General features: G+C 59.0%; 1 protein-coding gene across 1 annotated transcript in view; it reads left to right on the top strand.

Annotated features, from left to right (window-relative positions):
* Window positions 1–14,013, top strand: part of DOT1L (DOT1 like histone lysine methyltransferase) — a 90,419-nt gene that overhangs the window by 55,627 nt on the left and 20,779 nt on the right. Inside the window, exons 5-10 of the mRNA XM_007460434.1 lie at window positions 2,649–2,723; window positions 5,510–5,573; window positions 6,162–6,390; window positions 7,999–8,093; window positions 8,508–8,570; window positions 13,830–13,885. Of these exons, the coding sequence (XP_007460496.1) occupies window positions 2,649–2,723; window positions 5,510–5,573; window positions 6,162–6,390; window positions 7,999–8,093; window positions 8,508–8,570; window positions 13,830–13,885 (582 nt within the window). The remainder of the gene's footprint in view (window positions 1–2,648; window positions 2,724–5,509; window positions 5,574–6,161; window positions 6,391–7,998; window positions 8,094–8,507; window positions 8,571–13,829; window positions 13,886–14,013) is intronic.

Here is a 14,013-nt window from a genome sequence, read left to right as displayed (position 1 = left end):
GGAGCAACTAAGCCCGTGTGCCGCAACTACCGAGCCTGTGCTCTAGAGCCCGCGAGCCACAACTGCGGAGCCCGCCTGCCACAACTACTGAAGCCCACGTGCCTAGAGCCCATGCTGCACAAGAGAAGCCACCGCAATGAGAAGCCTGTGCACCACAACAAAGAGTAGCCCCCACTCGCTGCAACTAGGAGAAAGCCTGCGTGCAGCAACGAAGACGCAACACAGCCAAAAATAAATAAATAAATTTATTATAAAAAAAAGAAAAATTGTTCCTTTTTAAAATTCTTTCTTGCTGGCATTTATAAATATAGTTGACCTTTGTCCTGTGACCTTGCTGAATTCACATGAGTTCTGGTAGGTCCTCTGTAAATTCCTTAGGATGGTCTGTGTATTGAGTCATGTGTATGTGAGTAGGGACAGTTTTGCATCTTCCTTCCTGGCCTTTATTCTGTGCATTCCTTTTTCCTGCCTGTGGTGCTGTCCAGGACATGTGGTAGAAGGCTGAAGGTCCCTGCTCATCCCATCCTTGGGGAGCGCAGGTTCGCACCGCCAGCTTGGTGCTGGCTGCAGGGGCCCTTGTCTTCTGTGCTAGGGGCCTCCCAAGGGAAGGCAGGTGTGCTGGACAAGAGCTCGCCAGCGGTGATGGCGCTCACCCTGAAGGTCCAGGTGGAGAGGCTCTGATGACCATGGGGGCAGTGACTCCAGGGGCCCTTGGGTCTGAGGGAGCCGGGGGCTGGGGGGGATGACACTCGGAAGCCAGCACTGCTCAGCTGCCGTGGTGACTGTGAGCTTGGGCGGGTCTCGCAGGGAAGGGAGCCAGACCCCTGACGTGGGAGCACCGGCCACCAGTGGCTAGGGCCAGTGCATGTGTTTGGAGGGGCCTGGGGTCTGTACGATGGAGAAAACTACCTGCTGCTGGGTGAGGCAGTCTCGCTGGATGACACAGGGACCCAGGCGGGCACAAGAGAGCCAGCTCCACTTCCTCTCCAGGCCTGTGGTCTCCTTGTGCCCCTCCTGGCAGAACCCCAGGCAGCAGCGGGCTTGTTGCTGAGAGACAGCAGCTCCACCACGACCCCATGCCCTTCATCAGGCGGAGAGTGGCTCTTTCCATTTCTGTTTTCTTGGAAGTTTTTATATGAATAGGAATTGAATTTTGTCATGTGCGTTTTCTGCATCTGTTGAGGTGATCGTATGACTTTTTTTCTCTTTTATTCTCTTAATGAGGTAAATTACAGTGACTAGTTTGTTTTTGTCTTTGTTTTTGTTTTGGCCGTGCCACACGACACGTGGGGTCTTAGTTTCTCAACCTGGGATTGAACCCGTGCCCCCTGCAGTGGAAGCGCAGAGTCTTAACCACTGGACCGCCCGGGAAGTCCCTACAGTGACTAGTTTTAGAATGTTAAATAACTTTTCATTCCTGGGATAAACTCTACTTAAATAAGATGTATTGCTGACTTCAGTTTACTAATATTTCTAAAGGATTTTTGTGTCTGTGTTTGTGAGGGATACTGGTCTGTAGATTTCCTTCCTCGTGATGACTTTATCTTTACAAGGCTTTGTCTTTCTCTGGTTTTGCTGTCAGGGTAACATTGGCCTCATAAAGCTGAAAAGGATTAGTGTTACTTCTCCAGTGATTCATAGAATTCACCAGCGAAGCTACCTGGGCTTGGAGTTTCTTTGTGGGAGGTATTTGATTAGGAAGTCATGTTCTGTAATAGTATAGGGCTATTCAGATGTTCTGTTTCTTCTTCTGTCAGTTTTGGTAATTTGTGTCTTTCAGGGAATTTGTTCATATCTCCCAAGTTGTTGAGTTTATTGACATGCCATTTTTCATAATATTCCTTATTTTCCTTTTATTCTCTGTAAGTTCTGTAGTGATGACTCTTCTTTCACAGCTTTTCTCAAGATTGTATCAGGATCCAATCAGGGTTACACCTTGGGATTGGTGGATATATTTTTGTCTTTCAGTCTGCAGGTTCCCCCTCCATCTCTTTTTTTCCCTTGCAGTGTTTTTTTGTTTTTGTTTGTTGGGATCTTAGTTCCCCAACCAGGCATTGAACCCAGGCCCTTGGGTTCAAGGGCCTTGAACCTTGGGAATTGAGAGCTCTGAGTGCTAACCACTGGCCTGGCCCACCAGGGAATTCCCTCAGTGTGTTTGTTGAAGAAGCCCCGTTGTTTGTCTTGGAATTAGTTAATTCTTCAAATAATAGTTCCCTTTCATTTCTGGTCGATACGTTGCTTTTCAGACTCCCTGATTTGAGCTGATTTGATTTCCTAGACCCTGTAACACATTAAGTCCATTTAGCTCCCAATGGACAACCTTGTTGGAACTTGAAGCAACGTAATACTTGTGTAATTCATAAGGACAGCATCATTGTAATGACCACGGGCCCAGCCGCTCCGCGGCATGTGGGATCCTCCCGGACCGGGGCACAAACCCGTGTCCCGTGCATCGGCAGGCGGACTCTCAACCACTGCACCAGCAGGGAAGCCCCACAGCCTTTGTTTTGAAGTAACACCTCCCTTCACTCTTTCACATTTTGAGTTGGGTAACGAGGATGTTTTGTTTTTGTATTTGTAAACAGTGTTTAAGAACAGTGTTGAGAGTAAAAAATAGAGCACTAATACTAGTTTTCTTTGTGTTTCAGGTGGGTCTGTGAAGAAATCCCAGATCTCAAGCTCGCTATGGAGAATTATGTTTTAATCGACTACGACACCAAAAGGTAAGCTGGGTTCTGCCTGGACTGCGTCTCCACTTGGGACAGGTTCTGCGTGTGTGGACACAGCCTATAATTAGATCTTCCTCGATGCTGCAGGCTGATGGGAAAGTTCCTTTTAGAGTTTCCTTTCAGAGCCAGCATTGAGTTATTTTGGTAGGAAATGTTTATCCAATATTGGCAGAGGCTGTCAGAGTGAGGACATAATTGGACACTGCACATTGCAGCAACTGGGATTGGTGTGTGTGTGAAACTACCCCAAGTTAGGAGTCACTCTTAACGGCAGGCAGCTGCCAGCGCTGGCGGCCTGGCCTGGGGAGCCTTGGTCCCTGCCCAGCTCTGGTCAAGGTCTCACTTGGCTTTGGCCACGTCTAGCAGTTTCCTACAGCCACATCCTGGGTCTCCAAGGAGAGTCCTCTGGGTGGGGAAGGGTGAGGCCGTGTCTGGAATGCCTGCCTGGAATTTTTTTTGTTTTTCTTTGAGAAACGCTCCTGCCTGTCTCTGTCCTTGGCAGGCTCGAGGTGGCATGCAGGCTCGGGCTTAGGTAGCTGCTCATGGCAGAGAACGCGGCCCCGAGGCGCCCTCGAGCCCCGCACAGGCCCTTCTGCCAGGCCTGCTCACGTGGTCTCACTTCCGCGTTTGGAGGACTTGTGGTCCTGGCCGGCCTTCCCAGCCTCAGTCAGCACCTGGTCCCACCCCCTTGCCTCCCCCTCCTCCCCATTCAGTCATCAGCACTTGCTGTTGTGACAAGAGGCCACCTGTGCTGGCCCCTGGTCCAGAGCAGCCAGACCCCCGCAGCGTCGGCACAGGTGGCCGCACGGCCTTGGGCGGCCAACGTATCCGTAGCTCCTGACCCCTGATGAGGATGCCTCCTGCCCCTGGGGTGAGGGCGCCTGTGGCCGCTGACCTTGAATGATGGTCTCGAGGTCCGTGAAGCTCATGTCTCATGATGGTTGAGTGCCGTGGGCCTGGCCTAGAGCAGCTGGGGTGCTTAAAGGCGCTTTTGGTGCAAGGTGCTTGCAGGTGGGGGTTTAGTGTTCTTCCCTCCGTGTTCAGCCAGTTGAGGAAAGACTGGAAGGACGTGGGGCTGGGAGAGGGCAGCGGGCGGTCTGACGGTGCCCACCCCAGGGACCCGTGCGACCTCAGGGTCTGTGACAGCAGGGCCGGCGCAGAGAGCCGAGCTCCTCTGTCGGGTGGATCCCAGCAGGGATCAGGGTGCCCAGGTTCCCCTGAGCTTCCGTGTTGTTCATCCTCCCAGGAAAAGGTCTCTTCCAGGGTGTAGCCAGAGGCTTTGAAGGAGGTGTAGAAGTCAGAACACAAGGAAGTGAGGTTGTGAACTAGTGCGTTGCTTTCTCCCTGAGGCCCGCGTAGGAAGACAGGAGCTGGAGATGGACTGGCCATCGCGTCCACCGCCTTCCATTTCGAAGAGTGGGTGCCTGGGGCCAGGGGCGGGCGTGTCACTCACAGACACTGCACTCGGGTGGCTGCTGGGCCGTGCTCCCTGGGACCCCGCAGCCCAGTGCTGGGCTGGACCCCTCGCGCCTGTGCACGTGGTTAGCTCCCCTGGAATGTGGGTTTCCTGCCTTGTTGCGGCGTGTCAGCCTGCTCCCAGCGTGTTGGAGCCGCGTATCCCTCGCTGTGTGTCTGTGTGTAAGTTTCACAGGCTTCAGCCACGCCTGCTCTTTCCTGCTCGAGATCTCTGGCTTTTCAGCTGCAGCTGCCATTCTAGGAAACTGAACTTGCCATATGGTTACAGGTCCCAGTTGAATTCTTTTACTTCTGTTAGGAAGGAAGGAAGGCGCACTTAAATTCCCAGAGCCCTTCCAGGGCCAGGGTCGTGGGCCGGGGGGTCTCGAAGATGCAGGTGGGGAGGGGCTGCAGGGGGTGCTCCCTGCACCCCCGTGTGCGTCCTTGGGTTCCCCGGGGTCCTGGCGTCTCACTGGGGAGCAGCCGTCTTGCTGCCCTGCCTGTAGGGGGCGTTGGACGAGCCCCCGAGTGACAGCCCCTCCCCTGTGCAGCGCAGGCACCAGGCACAGCCCCTCACTGCAGGCGTCGGACAGGTCATCCTCCGCGGGGCCATCCCAGGCAGCCCCCGCCCCATCTCTCAACGCCAGTGGTGACAACCACAAATGGCCCCACATACTGCTCCGGGGGTACCCCTGGGTTAGAGGGTTCCGTGGAAAACTCATTTCCTTGGTGTTTGGGAGAACCTAGTCTTGTTAAAAACTCCCGATAACTCCCTCGTTAGGTGTCTAACACAGGCTGCTTATATCTGTGAAAGTGTCAGAAACTTAAACAGGTGTAGTAAACAGAAGTGATGTCGGCATGAGGGGGGAGGTGCTGACCCTACTCTCTGCAGAGCCGGGGTGTCGGCCGTCGTCCCCTTCCACCTGACCAGCAGAGCAGGAGCCCTTTCTGCCTGAGCGTGGCCCTCAGTGCCCCGGTTGTCCCCCCACCCACTCAAGTTAGGCCGAGGGGTAAACATGGAGGCCCCCCCCACCCCTGGCTAGGACAGGGAAGGGGCGGCCCAGCCCTGAGGCGGTGGGACTTCATTGCATCCACGGGTTGGGGGTGAGGCGGCCTTGGTCCCGCCCGCCTCTCTCTGCTGTAGTAGCCCTTTCCCCACCCAAGGCCTGCAGGGCATCGGTGCCCGAGGCTTTGATCCATGAACGACCCCTCCGCGCTGGTCTCGAGGCCCCATGATGCCCCTGGGACCTCTGCCCCCTCCCACGAGGCCTGGTGGCTTGTTCCGAGCTCGGCAGTGGCCAGCGGCTATCACCTGCCTCTTTCAGCTTCGAAAGCATGCAGAGGCTCTGTGACAAGTACAACCGGGCCATCGACAGCATCCACCAGCTGGTATGTGGCCTTCACCCGCCCCTCGGGCCCGCCTCCTCCTCCAGGTCCACGCTGTGCTTCAGGACCCCGTTGCCTGTCGAGTCTCCTGGGTGCTTCAACCCGGCCCCTGAGGCCCTGGGAGTGCAGAGCCTGCAGCACCCCAGGGCGTTGGACCCTGTAGTGGGTAGGGGGTGGGGAACCGCAGCCGCTGTGACGCAGATGGTCGGGACTGAGCGGCCTCATTACTTCCAAAGGGTAGGGGTCCCGGGCGTTGGTGTGCCCCTGGGAGCCACGGCAGGCGGGCAGGTGACAGGGAGCCTTCCTGGGGCTTCTCCGTCCTTAACCCACCCCTCGGGTGCTCTGGGCGCTGGGACAGACCAGCTAAGAGAGGGGAGCTACGCTGGGGAGCTCACACTGCTTGGGTCCAGGGGTGCACACGTGTGCACACGTACCCCCGCACGGGTACATGCATGCACGCAGGTTCATACTACACACATCCGCACACAGGCTCACACACACGCTCCCGCGCACACGCATCACCATTGGGGGCAGCGGCACGGCTGGCGGGGCGGGGCCCAGGTGGACCGACTGGCGCCCCCTGTGCCGCAGTGGAAGGGCACCACGCAGCCCATGAAGCTGAACACGCGGCCGTCCACGGGCCTCCTGCGCCACATCCTGCAGCAGGTCTACAACCACTCGGTGACCGACCCCGAGAAACTCAACAACTATGAGCCCTTCTCCCCGGAGGTGTACGGGGAGACTTCCTTCGACCTGGTCGCCCAGATGATCGACGAGATCAAGATGACCGAGGACGACCTGTTTGTGGACCTGGGTAGCGGTGAGTGTGGGCCACGCCCATGTGCCTGCCGGGAGGGGTCCGGGGTAAGTGCTAGGCAGTGGGGGGGGCCCTGACCCTGCAGTCCTGAGTCAGCACACCCCTCTCCCCACCCGGCAAACCAAGCCCACCTTTCCGGTGCCCAGAAAGCTGCCCCTTCACTCCTGCTAAGCCAGCCTGAGAAGGTCCGTGGGCTCCGCGCAGCCACTGGTGCTGAGCTGCGGCTCTGCTTCCCGCCCCGCCTCCTCCTGCTGAGAGGAGAGCCCTGCTCCCTGTGCCCCCAGGCCTCGTGGCCGCACTCCCTCCTGCTTCCTCCCGGGCCTGGGGCTGCTCCTGGCTCTTGGCCCACAGGTGGCCCCAGGGACCACCGAGGCAGACCAGCCCCCACCTTGCTGGTGGTCCCTCCCCCCTTCCCGCACTCACCAGCCCAAGCGGCCCCCCTGTTTGCTCACGGGGTGTCCTCCTGCACAGAGTCGAGACTCCCGGGGGTAGGGCCTGGCAGGCGCACACGTGGCACACCGTGCTGCCTGAGTAAGCATTGGGCTGACTGGTTCCTGGTGGGACCCGTGAGGTCACGGGCTGATGGGGGGGCTGTCCGGCATGTTGTTGGGCGGCTCCATCAGGAACCCCCAGCACAGTCCGCTGGGGCATCTCTGCCATCCCATGTGACCTGCTCACAGGCCCGAAAGTCCCGTCTCAGCCGGGCAGGGGCCCTGTAGGTGAGGACGAAGGTGGCTTCTTTCGTGGTGTCATCGTCGGTTTAAGTCCTTTTTAAGTGTACGATTCATATTTTGATAAGAATGCACGTACTTCAAAAGTCATTTCTCTAAAAGCCTGTAAAACTCACCTAGTGTCAAAAGGCTTATGATTTCTGAGAAGCGCCAGCCTCCTCAGGCCGAGCTCTCCACGCCTTCCCCCTGTCCCCTGGGAGGGACCGCTCGTCCTCTCCCCTGTTTACCCCGTGTTTCTGAATAGAGATTTGTTTTCATCGTTGGAGTACATTCTATTCAAAATGGGAAGTCAAGGGCCTCCTGACACTTTATTTAAAGTGCAGCTGATCTAAGTTCAAGAAGAGACCATTTTAAAAGCTTCCTTTTGTCGTGAAGGCAAAATGCCTGCAGTCTCTGCCTGCGTCCTGCTGGCGTGTGCGGTGCGGGGCTCTCCCGCCCCCTCTCTGAGCCCGCTTCAGACTCAGCTGAGGATGCGAGCTGGCCATGTAATGGAACCGGTGTGTCTGGGGCGGGCGGGAGCCTTCCCGAGGGGTTCCTGGGTCCCACATAGCTGGGTCTGTGTCTGGGCAGTTAATGCCACATGGGGCCGTGGACCAAGGATGGATTCTGGTTAGGGGGCTGTGGAGTGTTGTCCTTGGATGATGAAGTGGAACCCAGCCCAGATGGCTGTCCCCTGGTGGCGGCTCAGCCCACGGCCTGGGGCATTTGAACACATTCTGTGATCTCGGAGAGCGCTTGGGCACCTTCGCTGAGAGCCTGTGGCCTCTGCCTGGTGACCTTGTAGCCATCGCCCCAGTGGCTGGGGTGTGGCCTCTGTCACAGTGCACATCTGATACCTGCTGCTGTCTCTCTCTCTCTCTCTCTCTCTCTCTCTCTGAAGGAGTGGGCCAGGTTGTGCTGCAGGTCGCTGCGGCTACCAACTGCAAACATCACTATGGTGTCGAGAAAGCTGACATCCCGGCCAAGTACGCGGAGGTGAGCGCTTCTGGGCTCTGGGCATGGTTGCATCTGTCGCTTTTCTTTCTAACCTTGGTTTGTGGTGGCCTGTGGGGCGAGGGTGTGGCCTGTGCGGGGGGGGTCAAGGGGAGGGGAGTTACCCCAGTGCCGTGAGGTCAGCTGGCATCACCCTTGTGCCGGCGTCTGCCTGGGGGGCGGCAGGGTCTGGGGAGAGCACACGTCTGAGCGGTGTCATCCCCGTGGTGTCATCCCCACAGGAACGTGTTTAGAGTTGTGGTTCGCACGCCCACTGACTCGGGTTCCCTGTGGTCGGGAGCCTTTGCCAGGAACCCCGGAGCGGGCGGGCGAGGGGAGGAAGGGGGCTTGGGGAGCCGTGGGTGCCATCCCAGCTGCCTGGTTCCTGATGGGCTGTCTGGTTCGGCTCCCTTGCAGACCATGGACCGAGAGTTCAGGAAGTGGATGAAATGGTATGGAAAAAAGCATGCAGAATACACAGTGAGTGCCACCGCTCCATGCCCCGTGGCTGCTGGTGCAGTGCCTGCCCTGAGCCTCCGCCCCCGGGGGCGGGGCAGCTCCCCAACCCGGAGCCCCCTCCCCACCGCTTTCCACCCTCTGCCGGCCACTCTCATCCTCCCTCCTGGGGGCCTTTGCGGGCGCTCAGAGAACAAAGGTGGCCCATGTGGCGTTTGTCTTCCTCAGCCCCCCAGGCACCGGCAAGGCCTCAGAGCACCGGCTCTTTCAGAGGCAGCGCCCCTCCCGGGTTGGCACGTGGGGGCGGCAGGGTGCGGGCGAGGCGGCCTCTGCTCCGTCCGCGGGCCGGCTGAGGGCATCTTTCTCCTGCTTGCCCCCCGCAGCAGCGTGGGGCCCAGCGGATGAGTCCCCCGGCTGTCCCGGTGCCGCCTGCCCCTCTGCCCCTCACTCAGCATCGCTCAGCCCGGCCTTTCGACGCCGAGGTTCCTCAGGTCTCGCTCCTGGATCCTGGACGCTCTGGCCTCTCTCTCTGCTCCTCCTACCCAGGGTGTCCGCGTCCGCATCCTCGGCTCGAGTGCGTTTCTGTGCTCAAGGCTTCGTCAGTCTTTCTGCCAGGTTTCAGTTGCCTGTGGATGCACGGCCGCCATGCAGCCACCATCCCCTGGGCCGCTGCTGGGGCATCGCAGGGGGCGGGGTCTGCAACCGGATCTTCACCACACCCACCACTTCCCATCTCACGCCCCCCAGGTCACTTAGACCCCAGCTGGCTGTGACGTGGTCCTGACGCCCCCTCCGAGAGTTCCTTGCCGTGCTCGCTGCTCTCCCTGCGCCGTCCTGCGGGCAGGGTTGTGGGGCCAGAGTCGGTGTCCCCGTTGCCTCAGGGACCCAGAGTGGGTCACGTAATTGTAGGTGGGAAGCGGATGGGGGCGCAGGAGAGGGGGCTCCAGGCTCTTAGAACAGCCTAGCCATTTCTCCTTTCATGGGTCGTGCCCTCGGTATCGTGTTTAAAAGCTAAGCCTCAGCTCACCTAGATTTACCCTCACGGTATCATATAGGAGTTTTGTGGCTGTGCGTTTTGCCTGTAGGTTCGTGGTTTCTTTCTGGTTACTTCTTGTGGTGGGCGTGAGGTCTGCGTCTGCATTCATTTCTCCGTGTGCAGACATCCAGCTGCCCCGCCCTGTCTGCTGCAGGGCTGCCTCTCTCTGTTGAGCCATCTTTGTTGATCGCCCAAGGCCAGCGGCCGCTCCGCTCTGTCCCACGCTCTCCCCGTGTGCTCTCTCAGTGGCACTGTGGTGTCTTGACAGCTGCGTCTTCACGAGAGTCAGTCCTGAACCGCGTGGCATTGGGCCTCCAGCCTCATTCTCCTTCAGTGATGTGCTGGCCACTCTAGGGGGTTTGGACTTGACTTCTGTCTGCGCTGTGCTGACGTACATCCATACCCTCATCCTGCAACCTGCCTGTAGTTGCTGCGTTAGTTCCAGGGTTGTCGTCGTTTTCATTGACTCTTTTGGATTTTCTACATAGACAATAACATCACCTTTGAATAAAGGCAGTTTTACGTCTTCCTTCCCAATCTGTATCCTTTCCTTTTCTTGTCTTATTGCATTATCCGGGGCTTTTAGTGTGGTGTTGAAGAGCAGGGATGAGAGGGCACATCCTTTTCTTGCCCCTGATCTTAACAGGAAAGCCTCGAAGTTGACGAAGTTCACCTCTGTTCTCATTTTTGTTCTGAAAATCTTTATTGTGAATGGGTATTGGGTTTTGTTAAAGCTGCTTTTGCATTGTGTGATTTTCTTCTTTGGCCTTTTGAGAGGACAGAGTACAAAGGTTGATGTACTTCCATGCCCGGGGTAAATCCCACCTGGCCCTGGGGTATAGCTCCTCTTTTGTTGAGGGTATTTGCAGCCAAGAGGGATGCTGGTCTGTAGTTTTCCTTTCTCGTGATGCCTGGCTTTGGTATCAGGGTGGTGTGGCCTCGTGGTGTGAGCTTGGCTGTGCCCTCTCTGCTTCTGCTCTGCTGTTCTTGGACCAGGACTTGCACATCTACAGGCTGGGCCCAGCTCCCCTCCCCTTTTCCTCGTGGGATCTCTTGCATGATTCTCTCCCCTCAGTGAAAAGCGAGGGGTGTATCCTCTGGCCTCCTGTGTCCCTCCGGCATGTGAAGTCCTCTGGTGCTCGTTGCTCAGGCTGAGCGCAGTCAGTCCAGTTGGTTTCTGTTTCCAGGAAACTTCTTCCCGCCCAGTCCCTAGATCCACTGGCATATGCGCTGCTAAGAGTTCCTGGATGGTTTACCATTTTCCTAAGACCTTCTGACCTCCAAAAACCTAGGTTTTTAAATTTAAGAAGTGTCTCCTGCTTCTGGTGAGAGGGCCAAGCAGTTCAATCCCGTAGCGTGGAAGTCTGCATTGACACAGGTCCCAGGGATGCCCCGATGGATCCGCGGGCAGCCTTCGCTGCTGTATCCGGAGTGCGGTTCTAGCTGTTGGTACAATCCCTGCGGCTGGAGGGAGAGGCGGGGGTGAGGCTGGTGGGCTGCCTGCCCCGGCGGGTCACCTCTCCTCTCTTCCTCCCCTCGTCACCTTTGGGCGGCAGCGCCTGGCCTGGTGGGTGTTTGGGGGTCAGTGGCACGTCAGCTGGCTCATTGGCGGGGCTCCCTGTGTGTAAACCTTCTCACTCTTTGGCCTCGTGAGGTCTGGGGCGCTTGTCAGTTGCCCTTGCTCTGTGGCCTCGCGAGGTGGCTGTGAGCAGAACTCGGCTCAGAGGACTCTTGGTCGTGGCCTTGGCCGTGTCTGGAGCGGCAGCCAGCTGTGCCTCTGGCGTCCACGTGGCCCTGCTCCAGGAGGGTGTGGTGACAGTCCCTGCCCAACGCATGGATTTGGCAGGAGCTTGCTGGCTGGGTCTGGAAAGGTGCCCCCACTGCGGCTCTCTGTGGCTGGGAGCAGGTGCCCTGGTTGGCGGGCAGGGTCCTGCCCCTGTCACTTAGTAACTGAGGGGGGAACAAAGCCAGCAGGAGCCTCCGAGCCCAGTGTGTTTCCTGGCGTCTGAGCCGCTGCTTCAGCCCCTGCCCGGCCCTGCAGCCCACAGCTGTCCTCCCATCAGAGGCCCTGGGCCCTCCCTACGCCCGGCTTCTGCCTGCGTCTGTCACACCTCAGGGCGCCCCCTCCGCCTGGCGACAGCCAGGTGACCCCGTGCCGTCGGCCCCTGACAGTGGGCCTGGCACACAGGTTTCCCTTGCCTGGGGTGGTGGCAGCCTCGCAGAAGTGCCATGTGGGGAGGTGCCCCTGGCCAGGTCCCCGGGCAGGCGGTGGCAGCCCCTGTGCCTTTGCGGGCTGGGGTCCGTTCTTCTCTCTCATGCCCGTGTGCGTTTCTCCACACTGGAGGTCTTGGTTATCTTGGGGCCAGTCACGGGTCCTTGGTGGGGGTGACATTTTCCTGGCACGGTTAACTCGGGCACACTGGCCCCAGCAACACAGAGCCGACTTGGCCAGTCGGTGACAAGAGGCGAATGGCGGCGGGGCTGGGACAGTGGCTGTTTTCTTGCCTTGAACATGAGGCCACAACAGAGCAGTGGCGCTGTGGCTTGGATGGGTGAGCCCCCACGGAGAGAGAAGCCACATCGGGACGAGCCTGCGGGACCCCAGGACGCAGCAGACGTCGTCCTCACGTTGTGGTTTATTCAGAGCCAGGATGGAGCAAAACCGGCAGAGGGAAGAGGCGTAGGATGGGTCCAGGGGACCAGGCGCAAGCTTCCAGACTCTATAGGACGCGCTTCACTCCCCCAAACGAGACGTGACGAGCGAGGTGCGCGCCCCAGGGAGGCTCACAAGACCCAGTGCCCGGGGGCTGTGGTCTGCTCTCCTGGCCACAGAGACCCAGCCCAGGGTTCTCCCTGGGGGCCGGTCAGCCGAGACCCCCGACGCCGGGAGGAGAGCGGGCGCCCGTGTGCACCCCGTGTTTTCCCAGAGAGTGTGCGGACAGGGAGCCCCCGAGGTCGGGTTCCAGACGCCGAGCACCCTTCCCAGGACACGGCCTCAGGCCTGCAGCTTGAGCGTTTTCCTGGGCGGCATCGTAAGGACTTTGGACTTGGGTCAGCGCCCCAAGCCTGCCGGGCTGTGCGCAGGGAACCATGGCAGCCTCACGAGTGGAGAGGACCCAGCGAACAGACGTGGACGTCTGGGACGTAGACCTCCCACAGCACCCGGGTGTTTTAGGACGGCCATCTCCCTTCCGCCCTGCGGGGCTCGGCCCCTCGTGTCCCTGGGTGACTCCTGTGTGCTGGAGGGCGCCGGACTTGCAGCTGCTCTGCCTGGGCGCCATGGCACTCACAGGCTCCTACGCTTGGGGTCTTCTCTCCTGCCCGTCCCAAGACAGGCTCAGGGGCCAGCCCTGCTGGGCAGCGCTGCCCCATCGCTGCCTGGAGGGCCTCCGGTCACCTGGTGGCTTGTGGGGTGCAGATGGGGGCCGCCAGCAGCCACCTCCACCCTACCCCAGAGATGCTCTGTCTGTGGGTCCGCCTGTCCTGGACGTTTCCCATCAATGGAATCACACACCGTGTGTCCTTCGGTGTCTGGCTTCTCTCACTGAGCATCGTGTTCTCAGGGTCCGTCCACGTTGCAGCGAGTGTCGGGGCTTCACCCCTTTTTATAGCTGGGTGATGCTCCCGTGTGTGGAGGGACCACAGGGTGTTTATCTGTTCACGTTCATGATGGACACGTGGGTTCCCACCTTTGCTGCTGCGGACAGGGGTGTGCAGGTTTTCCTGTGGAGGTCTGTTTTCACTTCTCTGGGGTGGACACCCAGGAGTGGGATGATCGCCTTTTTTTGAAGAATTATAAAGCCAGATTTCTTGGTTTGTTAAATGGTACAGTTCTGGGCAGTTAGGTTAATAAGGTCTGAGTTGTCTCAGGCAGACTTTGGCCTTGAGGCACAATGAGATTAGTCGGCTAACAAAGATAGTGGTCAGAGCAGTGCTGAGAGCGTAAGGACAGCCCTGCTGCCCAGGAGACAGGCGAGGTGGTGCAGGAGAGCTGAGCCCTTGCCGCGTGTGCTCTGTCCAGCACGGCCGCCTCGGGGCGCCCCCTGCTGGCCCTGCACGGGCATGGCGTGGTCTCGGCCTCTCCCCGCCATCCCCTTGTGGGAGCCTGGCCCCAACGCCACCGCCCCGCCGCGGCCTCCCCACTCAGGGCCTCTGCTCATTCCATCTCTTTGGGGGGCAGGTGGGGGTGGGGTGCAGAGGCGAGCGAGACCCCTGAGTGATGGGCTGTCCCTCTTTTCTCCTTTCAGCTGGAGAGAGGAGATTTCCTCTCGGAAGAGTGGAGAGAGCGGATCGCTAACACGAGGTACGGCCGGGCCAGAGTGAGGCTGCGAGGGCCGCGGGGGCCTGCCAGGCAAGGCAGGATGGCACGGGGTGGCGCAGCTCCCCATCCCCAGCCCCGGGTCGCTCCCCCCCCCCCCCCCCCCGGCCCCC

Source organism: Lipotes vexillifer, unplaced genomic scaffold, assembly GCF_000442215.2.
Source record: "Lipotes vexillifer unplaced genomic scaffold, Lipotes_vexillifer_v1.1 scaffold225, whole genome shotgun sequence".
NCBI lineage: Eukaryota > Metazoa > Chordata > Mammalia > Artiodactyla > Lipotidae > Lipotes > Lipotes vexillifer.
The sequence above is the reverse complement of the archived record's forward strand: the minus strand, read 5'-3'. Positions and strand labels throughout refer to the sequence as shown.